Below are 14,480 nucleotides of genomic sequence, written 5' to 3' on the forward strand. Positions count from 1 at the left end.
GAGTTAACAAGGTGTACTCTGTTTTCAACCAGGGCAGAAAGCAAAGTGGTCCTGCCCCAATTGTATTAATTGCACAACCTTTTCTACCAGGCCTGAGTAATCGAGAACAGAATTGAGAATTAGTTTAGTTTTGTTTTGTTTTCCCTGCCACCTGCCCTCAGAAGAAACATGAGCATAAAATTCAAGGTCAGTTTAGTAGCTATTAATATACAAGGGAAAAAATGTACTCTTCTTACTCTCGCTTGTTTCTTAACAAAGTAAAGCAAAAACAGTGACAACCAAAATCTTCTCATTAATCACACCTTAGGTTGGAATCAAGAAGGTGCCCTTTGTTAGTCTGGATTAATTCAGAATAGAAATGGCCAACTGAATTGACTTGAGCGAAAATGATCCCATAAAAAAAGAAAAATCACCACTTTCTTTTCAATATCACCCAGGATGAGAGGCCAGACTCCCAAGGGATCCATTTGCCAGACAAACATGTGAAATTGGAAGTCAAACACTCATGGTAGCCTCATGGTGGGACCTACCTGTCATTTATGAATTAGCACATTCTGCTTCGGGATTTCCAAGTGAAATTCTGAAATGCGTATTTTGGTGCTGAAAATTTAGCTAGGTTATAGTACCCTTTCCCTACAGAGTAGCTTTATTGCCTTGTAAACTAAATTTGGTAGAAGAGACATGCTTAGTAGCTAGGTTATATATTTTCTATTTCAGCAGGAAAGAATCCAAGTGTCTGATAGAAGCATGGGGTGGGGGGAGGGATTTCCATCTGATAAGACTTAAGACAATAAAGGAAAAGACTGGAATTCTGTTAAAAAAAAGTCTATCCTGAAGACATCATAGATGTAAGCATGTAAACATGTAAAATGTTTACAATTTATGTTGGGGCTTTAACATGTACGAACTAAAGCAAAAGTAAAATATGATCAAAAGCAACTCATAACAAGATTTCTTTTCACACATTCTACTCAGGAGAGGAGGCCAAGGTGGCAGAACATTTGCTACCCCCTAGTGCCAACACGGGCTCTCCCACCCGTGCCACCACATCACAGTGGGCACTCTGAATAGGCACCAGATGAGCTCCAAGTCGCTTGTAAGTAATGAAGCCTGAAGCTTCACAGTGGACTTACATTAAATATAAATTTAGTTGCTCCAAAGCGATCTCTCTAATAGCCTCCCCCTCACATGCCTGTGTTTCTAGATGTTTTCTTGAGTGGGAGATAAAGGGTGGAGCTGTAAGTAGACTGCAGTGAATGATTCTCAGTAATCACTGAGGATGACCCATAATTTGGGTTATGCTTATGGGCAATAGGAGAAGGCCCTCCAAATAAGGATGCAGAGAAAACTGTGAACCACTAACCCAAGAGCCTAGGAATGAATTCTGGCTGACCTGTAGCAACCTCCCCTACTATGAAATCACCTTAGAGGGCAAAAGAGGAGAAATTATTATTTTATCTTTTCAGATGACTGTCTGCTCACTAATCCCTACAGGATGAGTTCCTAGAAGCCAGCCCCCTTGGGGACAGTTTTTAAAGTTGTGACACTGTTCCATTCCACTGCCCACTCCTCCACAATCCTCAGAAAAATAAAATTATTCTTTGATGCAACCTAGAGCTAAAATTAGTCTTCCGTTGAGTAGCAACAGTCAGATTTCCCTCTGTTTAACTTCGGATGATGGGTTTAGGCCCTTTTATTGTCTTCATCACAAAAAGAAAGTCATTTGAGGAAAAATCAGACATGTCTGAGAGCAGGGGAAACTGAAGTCCAAAGGTGAGCTGAGAATCCCTCCTTTCCCTAAGCCAGGATCCAGAAGTCAAAGGAAAACTGCAATCAAAACAAGGAAGGCCTGGCTCCAGCTCCCCATCTTATTACTCCTTCTGAAATAGTCACATCAGGGGAGACTCGGCCCCAGTCCCTCTTTCCACATTGCCTGGTGGCCCTGAGATTAAGTATGAGCCCAAGGAATAAATTCCCAACATCCCCAGAGAGAGGAGACAGAAGGGCTTCCAGCAACCAAAAAGGAGAAAAAAGCAGCCAGCAGTACAATAAACAACTGTCAGAAGCCGGGCGTGGTGGCTCACGCCTGTAATCCCAGCACTTTGGGAGGCCGAGGCAGGTGGATCATGAGGTCAGGAGTTCAAGACCAGCCTGGCCAAGATGGTGAAACCCCGTCTCTACTAGAAATACAAAAATTAGCCAGGCGTGGTGGCGCATGCCTGTAACCCAGCTAGTAGGGAGGCTGAGGCAGAGAACTGCTTGAACCTGGGAGGCGGAGCTTGCAGTGAGCCGAGGTTGCGCCACTGCACTCCAGCCTGGGCAACAGAGCGAGACTCCATCTCAAGAAAAAAACAAAACAAAACAAACAAACAAAAAACAAGAACTGTCAGATTCAGAATTCATTATAAGAGGAAGAAATCAATCCCACACATCATTGATAATTTTTTTCCTTCCTACACTCTGCAGCTCGGGGGCTACTCTAGAACAGGGAAGATCACTGGGTCTCCTGAGATCTGCACAGCTTCTGTAGAAGGGACAGAGGTTTCCAGAGCAAGCTTGTGCTGCCCATTGCACGAACTTCTGTAGGCCAACAGAATGGCCCTCAACTGCTAAGCCTAATATGGAAACTGACCAGAAACAGGAATGCTGTCTTGCCGTAATAGTAACAAGACTGATGCATTGACAAGGCTGCACCACAAGAGTCCTGCATACACAGGTGTGAAGGCAGTGAGTGTGACCCATAACCACAGCTGCTGTGCAAAGCTGGGCTTTGCCTTTTTTAACTGCCAACAGGAGCATCGAAAATGTCTTGTGTGAAGCTATTAATTTTTTTTTTTTTTGGAGACAAGGTCTTGCTCTGTCACCCAGGCTGGAGTACAGTGGCACAATCTCGGCTCACTGCAACCTCTATCTCCCGGGTTCAAGCAATCCTTCCACCTCAGCCTCCCCAGTAGCTGGAACCAAAGGGCATGCACCACCACGCTCAGTTAATTTTTTTGAGTTTCGTAGAAACAAGGTCTCATTAAGTTGCCCAGGCTGGTCTTGAACTCCTGGGCTCAAGCGATCCTCCTGCCTTGGCCTCCCAAAGTGCTGGCAGGCATGAGCCACCATGCCCAGCACTGAAACTTAATTTTTTAAAGAGATGAAGTGATTTGAAAACTGACAGGCACAATTCAGCTTACAAAACACTTTATTTTTAGGCAAGAAAGCAGTTGGATGAGCTTTGGTTTGAGTCCACTTTTGGTAATAAAAAAAGGTGTGGTACAAAGGTGTTATCTTGTATTCCTATAGGCATTGCTCTGGTGTGGGATATAACAGAATAGCAAAGTCGAGTCAGTTGGAGTCCTCGCTGAGAACAGAAATCCAGAGAAATGACCCTCTCCGGGCCTCTATTTGCAGTTCTGCTGATGGAGGGTGGTGAATGCTTCTGTGTATAGCATCAAGAGGTCATATCTAAGAGGTTTCTGGAGGAGTTAAGGGAAGTTGTAAGTACATCAAGGGTGAAATGATACTCCCAAAATACCATTTTACTGAGACATAAGCCACAAGATTTTGCCCAGGCTCAGGCCTCAACTCTTATCTTTATTTATACATGAAATCAAAGTCTCACTTTAAAAATAGTAAATCTCCCTGGGCACCAGTAGATAACATATAACAAGGATATAAGAAACATGTTGCCAGCAACAAAGTCAGCTCTGCCCAACAGCTTTCTGCGTATTTCTAGATGAGGACTAGCAACTCATGTCAAAAAATAAGTAAGCGTTTACTTTCTTAGTACCAAATAATACCTTGGGGACTGAAATAGTTGGGGAAATGAGATATTAAACTTAAAAAGTGTTTTCCAAATAACAAAAACTTACCCGCTCAAGTACTGAGACATTTAACCATTTTTTTTTCATAAAGAAGTACATTCCACACCACTCAGGGTTATAGAACAGACTTTATGATACCCTTCCTGACGATAAGAAAACTATTATGAACACTGTACTAACTGAAGTATGTAAATTACTTGCATCCCTGAGATTGTATATGTAAAATTTTTGTGCATATGAGTATATGTGTTTTACTGGGGAAAGACCCCTATCTCAATTCGCAAAGAGACCCAAGAAAGGAGAAGGACTCCTGAAACTGTTCTCAGCTTTTTCTGCTTTTGGCTTTTTCTATTTTCAGCTGTCACTTCTCATCCACACTACTCTTATACCACTTTTGTGGGTTTTTTTTTTCTCTCTTCTCTCTTTTAGTTGCTTTTCTCCCTCTCTTCTCAATAACATTTCTGCCACTGCTGCTTCACTTGTGGTGAAGGACAAGTGTCATTTGTTTTTTTTTTTAAAAAATGATGCAGACCCCTGATCAGCAGACTGGTCATGTGTTCTTATAAATTTCCGTATTTATTGCCAACACTTGGGCTCAACACTTGGGCTCTTTTTTGTTATTTTTGGATTTTGGGGTATTCTGGAAAGTTGAGGAGGACACTAAATGTCTGATTGCCGGGGCCATTATTGGGAGCAAGCTTCCTGTAGATTTCAGTAAGCTGAACATGGATGTTAGACCACGATGAACACACAAGTGCACACGCACACACAAACATACACACACAGAGTCCACTGGCAATCTACAGACCACTTTCAGAAAGTTGAGGCACTTTGTTTCTTTTCCAATTTATATTAGTATCTGAAATATCTGCAGCCCCAGTCTGAGCTGGGATTTGCAAGAAATATTTACAGCTCGCTCAGCATGGCATTTTCAATCATGTTCTATAAATGGGATGCTGGTAAATGAGCCATAAAGAAAGAATAAAGAAAATGTTACTGAACCTCCTTTATTGGTAGATTATGGCAATATGCAAAATGAAAAGATGGGGGATGAGGGAGGCTGGCGACTCTCTGCATGCTGGAGAATGAGACAGGCCTGGGTGCAAGGAATCCAGCAGAAAGAACCACGGCAACTGCTGGGCACTGGAAAGCGCTCCAGGCTCAGTATCTTGAGGCAAAAACCAAGTGTTCGAGCTGCTTTATCACACTACAAAAGATAAGATGCAGGCTCTCAAAATGCCTGAACACGTTGCTTTCATTTCCTGCTATAGATGCTGTTTTATAGTTTGGGGCAAGGGAGGGGGAGGAGCTGGTTCGCCTTTTAAATAACTAAAAACGATCATGCTATAGAGGAGAGAGATATTCAAGAACTAGAAGTGGGAGACCTCAGATGACGTAGAAATACCTGAACTCTAAATGTGTACATGACGCATGCACAGAAATGTCAGCTCTCCAAAGGCTGAAACGAGGTAAAAACATTCAAAAGATAGAAACATTATATATGTCCAAAAGGCAAGTAATAAGATTAGCAAGGAGTTGGTAACTGAGAAAAGCCCACATCGTGCCATCAGCCCCCTCAGCTCTCCTGCCTCTGTGCTGCACTGACGTGGGGCTCCACACTCGTGATCCAGATGGACGTGCATGCCCAACTCCTTACCTCACTGCAGTCACTGGCTGGGATGTGTGAAGGCCGCGCTTCTTCATCCAGTGGCTCAATCACCGTCACTTCGGCAAACTCCTCCACGGACTCTTGGAACTCGGGCAAGGACCTTCGTCCGTAACGCTTCCCACCTCTAACATATTTGGGCTGAGCTTCTAGTGAGCAGTCTGAGCGAGGAGACAAGAGTTGAGGCCACATGACATGAGAATCTCAGTTCTTAGCTGCCACTCACAGCCATCGGACACAGCCTCTTTTACCAACCTCAAAATAAACCACCACTGTTTGCCAATTGTGGTGGCTGTGGGTGTATATGAGCCATCAGGTCAGACGCAGAGCACGCCTTCTAATTCTGAATGATTTATGAGACCGTGAGTATATATCTGCACATGATGGGAGCAATCCAACAATGGCAGCAAGGGATCTGACTTAATAGTAGAGGATTAAGGTCAGGAAAAGGTGAGGGGTCACATTTGTTCTTCTGTTTATTAAGCCGGGTTTTCCAGCAGGATGGGGAGACATCATATTAACAAAGAGACACCTTGGAGGAAGTCTTAGAAAATGGTAATACAACGGACACCAAATTAGCACTGTATACTCAGTATCCACATCAATTAGTCTGAAACACCCTCCCCTACCTCAGTGATTCCTCTGTTAACCATTCCACTCTCTGATCTATCAGACAAGCAGATGACAGAACAAAGAAACGGACACAACACATTCTAAGCAATTAATGACAGCTAGTTACTTATAGAAACCCGGCATCAAGATCTCATTGTAAAATTAAAAGCAGTAAAATAAAATAGCAAATGTGAAACCACAGTAAAAAAAAATTGTATTGATCTCTTTGTAAGCATCGGTGTTGTACAAAATAAAAAGGAATGTGCATGAGGAGAGAGTCATCTCTTGATCTTAAAGAAGGACTTCAGCATTTTGACATCACTTGTCTCAGGTTCAACATTCACCACCTTCCCCGTTACCATCACCACCACTGCTGCCATCACCACTGCCATCACCACCACCACCACCTCCACTGCCACAACTACAGGCTAAGCTTTTTCTGCAATTGGAGCTTTAAAGCAATAAAATAAATACTTCACTCTATTCAAATGTTATCTCAGATACAGATTTTTTAGCACCTTGTACAGCATTAGAATAAAATGTTTCATTAAAGTACAAAAGATGACAATGCTTTGATTTCTGTTGTCTTATTGTCCACACATTCATACTCTCTCTTGAGAACAGATATGTATTCTGTTTGAACATGAGTCTTAGTAAGGTATGTCTGAACTCAGACATGTAGACTTTTAAATGAGATTATGTACACGTATTATAAAAATGACAATAGTTGATTAGATAAGAACTAAAAGAACAACCGTTCCTTTATCATCATTGGAACCATGTTGGGGTTTAGCCGTTACTTTACAGTTTCCCAGGGAGGACTGGCGACCCTCTTTGACTAACCACCTCCCCACCATGTCCTTCCTCAGGGACGAGCTCAGATTTCACTATCTTCACAAATGTGGCCAGACACATTCTGAAAATGCTCAGCAAAGCTCAGAGTGAAGTATTTATGGTAGCTATATAATTTCTAGTGATATTTATATCCAGCTTTAAAAAAGTCCCAGTCAAGTCATTTTATTAGGTCGAGTGATTCTCTTACAGGAAGTGTTTAAGCATACAAAATTTATACTGAAAATTGCATGCATATTTGAAGGTACCTTTTGTCAGAAGACAGTGTGTCAGCTTGTGACCATTCAGGAGCGGCCCAGACACCCGAGCTACTTGTTGGCAGCTGACACCCACAGATGCTAGTCAGATAAGAGGCAATGCAGAACCATCCTTAATTTATTACATATTCTTAAATTTTGGTGGCAGACAACAAGATACACCATTAGTGACTATAGGAGTTTGGAAAAGATTAAAAGGAACACTTAGAACCTTGGATAATGAACCACGGTATTTTCCCAGTGTAAGAACAAAGTCGTGTCCTGGGGATGGAAGTGGCGAAGGAGCTCTTATCGCGTGCTGCACTTATTCAGAGGTTAAAAAAAAAAAAAAAAAAAAAAAAGCAGTGGGAGAAAACAACTATCTTTTAAAAATCCACTGTGATCTAATCCCAAACCTACCGGTGGATGAAATGGTTCCCTGGTTGTTTACTACTCACTACCCCACGCAGTGCATAGGGTAGATGCAGTGGTGGATTCAAAACAGCTCTTTTTCTAAGCAATAAAAGGTAATAGATTGTGAGCCAGCAGGGACCCTGTGGAGTTTTGGTTTATTTACTCATTTATTTTTGCATTGCCAGGCATTAAATTGTTTATTTCATTATCTTATTATAATAACCAATTTGAGCAAAATTTAAGTTAATATCCTTCATAGAATGTACAAACATGATAAAGTCAATTTCTAGAGACATCTATTAAACCGCGTAAGCTTTTTGGAATAAAGACATTAGCACACACAAAGAAAAATGGGTTAAAGTTTTCTCATCACTTTATTTTCCAAACCATGCAAGTGACCAATAACGAAGTGGACTAATCACACCATTTAAAGATAGTCACCTCTTAGAACGACACACTCACACATCCCTCTCCCATTTAGAGCATCCACCTCATTGCACTTAACATGATATGATGGGAACAGAGACAGCAAAGGTAAGGATGTCCAGAGAGAACATTCATGGTCAACAGCCCTTGCTGGGTTAAGCACTGAAAACACTAAGATTCTCCTTATCAATCTCAATCAGAGACAGCAGCAGTCCACCGAACTGGGGGGATTATAAGACACTCTTACCCACTCAAGTTAAAGAATGCCTTGACCCTTTCTGACCATGCCTAATGGAAGAGATCCAAAACTGCAACCCTGGGACTACGTTTATTTACTTTATGAGCACATCCAGATGGAACTTTTATTTTTCAGGGTATCATTCTGGAATAATCTTATCTATGTCAGAAAACATGGAGGCTTTTGGTTTATTAAGAAACTAAATTACTGACATCACAGAGCTTCCACAGGTGAGAGTATCTGCTCCAATCACCAGCTCCAAGAAGGGACATGAAATGCCTGGCCAATATGGCGAAACCCGGACTCTACTAAAAATACAAAAATTAGCCAGGCATGGTGGCTCGTGACTGTAGTCCCAGATACTTGGGAGGCTGAGGCAGGAGAACCGGTTGAACCTAGGAGGCAGAGGCTGCAGTGAGCCGAGATTGTGCCACTGCACTCCAGCATGGGCAACAGGGCGAGACTCCGTCTCAAAAACAGAAACAAAACAAAACAAAAAGAAATGCTATCAAAACAAAGTATAAAGGACTGCCATGCTTTCAGTGTTTCTGTGTTTGAGTTCCTTGAAAGCGTATTTATGATTCTCCCTGGATTGTCAAGCTTCTGAGTCATTTTTCCTTCTTTCCCATTTTCCATTTCTCCTATTTGGCATCACTACAAAAATTAAAGTGGGCTTCGAAAGAAAGCAGACAAGCCCAGCTTGCCTAGAGGTGTCTCAGACCCCATCCCTGGAAAGCTTATTATGAGACACACCAATCAGAGGAAGGTGGCTTTGAGGCAGTCCAACCTGACCTAGTTTAATGATCTAGGTTTTATTCCATAAACCAAATGCTTGGTTATGAGCAGGCGACAGTAGAGAAACCTTGCTTCAACCCTCCACTGGAGTAACGTGGAGGTGAGTGACAGTCTCTACAGAGCACGTGGGAAAAACATCTGATTCAAGAGTTAAAAAGATGAAGAAAATACTATTCCTTCTGGCCTTAGAAATGACAGCTGGGTTGCTCACACGCCACATTTGTTATTTCACATCTCATCTGTCCCAAGAAGAGAAACTCCAGAGCTGTGATAATGTTCCCCTTCCAAATCAGGATAAACCACCATGCACATGTATGATGCTTGACCAGAGGTCTTGCACTCATAATAAAAAGAAAGTTAAAATATGGTGTCAGGGAGAATGACCACTCCGAGTAGATAAGCCAGCTGCAGCCAGGGGAAATAACCAACACCCGCCTCATTCCTCTCCCAATTCCTTTCCCAGCAGCAGTGTGGAGGAGAGAAACACAGCCTCCCCTACTCCAGGTTTCAAGCAATACAGAGTACACTTTTTAAAGCTCTCCGCTAAAACTGACTACTGCACCAGATCACCACATCTGCATCAGATGTGATACAGGTCACTGCTTAAAACGCTCAGCTCTCCTAAAACCACTGCATGAACGGCCAAAGCCAAAGCAATGAGGACCTAAAGGAAGCTAAAATCATTATGCAAAAGCCTGAACACTATATATTCAATTGAATGCTTTCTTTGCAAAAACATAAGCTCAGGACCTGGAATGGAGTGGCAGCCATAGCTGCTTCCTGGAAGTTAAAGGAGATTTTTCAAAGATGCTCCCCAGTGTTAGGCAGATTCATTTAACACATAAGCATATTTACCAAACACCTGCCATAGGCAAAACATTACGTTGTCCCTATTGAGGAAGAAGATGGATATTTTATCTTGTTTTTTGAATCAAAAAATTCCCTGTTCCCAAAAATGACCTGAGGCCATTTCCAAGGATGAAGAAGAAAACTCTGTCGTTAGGGTGCTGGTATTCTCATTTTGGAATTGCTCGCATAGGACTTTGCTTTCTATGTCCCTTCCTGACTCATTTAGTGAGCCGGGGAAATCATTCCCAGAGACACCACCCCCATCCACAGAACCTCAGCACAGGAGGCCCTTCATGTTACATTGCTGCTGAGCTCACAGGAGTGCTGAAATCCGTTTGAAAAGGAAAGGTAAAAAATGAAGCATGTGCAAACCTCAAGGCCAGCATCCCCAAGAAGCTTTCTTGGGAAAAGGCAGTCATGCAGCAAATGAGCCCCACCCTGCCCCATTCTACATCCCACCTCCTCGCCTTTGCTGAATGCACCATCACACACAGATTACACAGTGAAAATGCAAACCCACGCCTGATTCTAAATAAGAGAAGGGAAGAGAATCCAAGGGAAGACTAAGACCAAGAAAAATACAGACAGAGACCAATGGAGACTGACACACAGAGACAGATATGGAGAGAGAATGAGACAGAGACTGAGACCAAGAGAGGGAAAGAAGTGGGTGGGGAAACAGGAGATAATAGGGACCTAGAGGCCTATGGAGGGGTGAGGAAGGGGAGCAAGAGACATAGATGTGGGAGGACCACCAGGAAGGGAAAGAGTGGAGTGGGAGACTGAGGAGGAGGAGGGGAGAGGTGAGCTGGAGTGGAGGAAAGAAGGGAATGGGGAGGGGAACGTCTCAAGGATGGGAAGGGAGAAGGGGAGGCCAAGAAAGGTTAAACATTAAAAAGACATCAGCAAAAGTTTTCTGACATGATCTGCCATTCCTTTTGCTTCCCAGTGCACTCTCTGCCTCTAGGGCCATCACCAGTAAGCAGCCTCACTACACTTCTGTGTGCACTAAGCCCTTTCCAATTAGCACCTCCCTCCCCAACTACTTCTCTCTCCTGGAACCTCCACACAAGATGCAGATGTTCAATTAGGTCTTTCAGTTCCTCCCTGAACGCAGTGACAGAATCTTAGGCACAGTCTCCACCCAGTTCTTAGCCACCTGAATGATGCTTCTTGCTGGAACACAGGGGCTTCTGGACACAAAGGTAACGGGGTGGCTTTGATTAGCCTTGCCCAGGAGGAAGGCTTCCAGGGGAAAGTTACCACCCGCCAAAGGTGCCGAAGCTGGTGGATGAGTGTGGCAAGGCAAGCCCCAGGGCTGACTGGGTGGTCTAAGTCCTAATGCAATTGAAGATCAGTCAACAGGAAAAAAATCTTTGAGTTGATAATGATTATATAATTGTTTCCCCAACCTTTTCATAGGAGGATCAACCAGCAGATCTCTGTTAGGATGCCTGCATCTATAGCCAGTTTTGGGAAGAAGGATGAAATACACTTTTTTACCTAACTGAACCCTCCCCATTGTTCAAGGGGAACTCAAAACTCATTTCTTTCAAGTAATTTCTTGGCACCACTTTCATGGAACCCTTTCTCCTCTGCATTTAGTGTGACACACACTGTCTATAGCTCCCTATTTATTTATTTATTTGAGACAGAGTCTCACTCTGTTGCCAGGCTAGAGTACAGTGGCACGATCTCAGCTCACTGCAAACTCCACCTCCCAGGTTCAAGCAATTCTCCTGCCTCAGCCTCCCAAGTAGCTGGGACTACTGGGACGTGCCACCACACCCAGCTAATTTTTATATTTTTAGTAGAGATGGGGTTTCACCATGTTGGCCAGATGGTCTTGATCTTTTGACCTCGTGATCCATCCACCTTGGCCTCCCAAAGTGCTGGGATATGGCTCCCATTTCACAATAACCATAGTCACATTTTTCTAAAAGCATTTTACATGTTAGGATTACCTACCCGGATAGACTGTAACACTTTCCATGGGAAAGAGCTGTGCTTTGGAATCAAACGGACCTGGACCTGGACACCCAGTTCATATCAAGGTTGGGAGTGCCGAACCTCATGAAGACTTAGTTTCCTCATCTGGAGGGAGGGAAAACAATAGGCGCTTCATGGAATAAGGTCAGCGTCAGTCTAGCAGCTCTGCCAGGGAACTCCAGCCACACTCTGGTCCTTCCACCGGGACTCCTGTGAAGCCAGTGGTGGCCCAAAGCCATCGGGCCAGGGAGAGGTGTCCAGCATCAAGCAACCATGGGAGCAGTTAGCAAGAGTCTCTCAATCCTCAATCCTGAAGAGTTCCTCAACCTCAATTTTTGGTAACAGGTAAGATTAGTGTAATGACGCTATCCAGTTCGTCACCTCAGAAACTGGAGCTGCTCTGGTCTTGTTCTTGCCCCAATTTTCTCATTAGTCTCCTTTCCCTGCGTCAGTGAGCTGATGTGAGAGGAACACACTGATTTTCTAGGATTCCCCATAGAAAACCGTCATCCTCATGTCCCCTGTTTGGAAACCTTCTTATATATCCACTAAGGTTGAAATAAAATATAGACATGGCCGGGCATGGTGGCTCATGCCTGTAATCCCAGCACTTTGCGAGGCTGAGCCAGGCAGAGGTCAGGAGTTTGAGACCAGCCTGGCTAACATGGCGAAACCCTGTTCCTACTAAAAATACAAAAAATTAGCTGGGCGTGGTGGTGCACGCCTGTAATTGCAGCTACTCGGGAGGCTGGGGCAGAAGAATTGCTTGAACCCAGGAGGCGGAGATTGCAGTGAGCCGAGGTTGCAGTGAGCCGAGATTGCACCATTGCATTCCAGCTTGGGCAACAAGAGCGAAACTCCGTTTCAAAAAAAAAACAAAAAACAAAAAACAAAAAAAAAAGTATATTATATATATACATTTTATATATATATATATATACACACACATATATACACATATATATGCACATATATATATACACACACACACAACTCCCAAGTAAACTGTTTCATTATCAAAATTCTCACCAGCCCTATTTATTTAATTTTAAATTACATGAGTATTTCTTGCACATATACATATTTTTAAGTTGCCTTTTACCCTTAGTAAATTTACCACATAAGTATTCTTTCATAGCACAGTTTAATAGCTACTTAGTCATTGTTTACATAGATAGAACACGATTTGCCTATGAATACACTGTCTAATTTCTTCACTTGCTTTATACAGGCTGAGTATCCATTATCTGAAAGGCTTGAGATCAGAAAGAAGTGTTTCAGATTTCAGACTTTTTCAGATTTTAGAAAATCTGAAATATATCAGTTGAACAACCCAAATCTCAAACTCTGAAATCTGAAATGCTCCAATGAGCATTTCTTTTGAGTATCATGTTGGTGCTTAAAAAGTTTTAGATTTTGGAACATTTCATATTTTTGGATTAGGGATGCCCGACATATATATTTTTTCACTATTTTAAATGACTAACCTTATACACACATTTTTATGTACATCTATAATTATTTACATAGCATAAAATCTGAGAGTAGCATGGATTAGCCAAAAGCATTATTACAGTTCTTGGTGCCTATTATCTTAGGTAATCCTAGAAAGGTTCTATCATTTTACAAAACATCAGTGGGGATGGGTGTTTCCAATTTCAGGATCATAAACACAATCCTAATATCCTCTTTTGTTGTTGTAGTTGGCACTGGTGGTGGTACCGGTTTGCTTTTCTTTTCTCTTTTCTTTTTTTTTTTTGAGACGGAGTTTCGCTCTTGTTGCCCAAGCTGGAGTGCAACGGTGCAATCTCGGCTCACTGCAACCTCCGCCTCCTGGGTTCAAACGATTCTTCTGCCTCAACCTCCTGAGTATCTGGCATTACAAGCGTGCACCACCACGCTCAGCTAATTTTTATATTCTTTAGTAGAGACGGGGTTTCACCATGTTGGTCATGCTGGTCTTGAACTCCTGACCTCATGATCCGGAGTGATCCTACCTCAGCCTCCCAAAGTGCTGGGATTACAGGCATGAGCCACTGTGCCCAGCTTTTTTTTTTTTGAGACAGAGTCTCGCTCTGTCACTCAGGCTGGTGTGCAGTGGTGCGATCTCAGCTCCCTGCAACCTCTGCCTTCCAGGTTCCAGCGATTCTCCTGCCTCAGCCTCCCGAGTAGCTGGGATTACAGGCACCTGCCACCACACCCGGCTAATTTTTGTATTTTTAGTAGAGACGAGGTTTCACCATGTTGGTCAGACTGATCTCAAACTCCTGACCGCAGGTGATCCGCCTATCTCAGCCTCTCAAAGTCCTGGGATTATAGGCGTGAGCCACCGTGCCCAGCCTGTTTTGCTTTTAACTCTTGGAGAAAACTTCTGGTCCTCACTGTTAGCATTTCATTGATGCCAACAGAACAGGGACTAAGTTCTTACTTATCTTACTTAACCAAGAGAAGACAACAGAATGAGCCTTTGGGCCATCTGTGTGTAATACCTCCTAAAATCAGGGACTTCAGCCAGACTTCAGTGCCTAACCCCAGGCCTCTGAACGTAGTTATAAACACAAATCTTCAATCACTGAAATCAATAGCTAGCC

At 43.0% G+C, this 14,480-nt stretch overlaps 1 protein-coding gene across 10 annotated transcripts in view; it reads right to left on the minus strand.

Annotated features, from left to right (window-relative positions):
• The window catches only part of NIN (ninein), a 111,254-nt gene that overhangs the window by 67,448 nt on the left and 29,326 nt on the right, over positions 1–14,480 (minus strand). For all 10 annotated transcript variants that reach the window (XM_054530647.2, XM_054530649.2, XM_024231639.3 and 7 more), the window contains one exon: positions 5,470–5,639. In XM_054530647.2, coding sequence (XP_054386622.1) covers positions 5,470–5,639 — 170 coding nt within the window. The remainder of the gene's footprint in view (positions 1–5,469; positions 5,640–14,480) is intronic.

The sequence above is a fragment of the Pongo abelii genome, chromosome 15, assembly GCF_028885655.2.
Source record: "Pongo abelii isolate AG06213 chromosome 15, NHGRI_mPonAbe1-v2.0_pri, whole genome shotgun sequence".
Lineage (NCBI taxonomy): Eukaryota > Metazoa > Chordata > Mammalia > Primates > Hominidae > Pongo > Pongo abelii.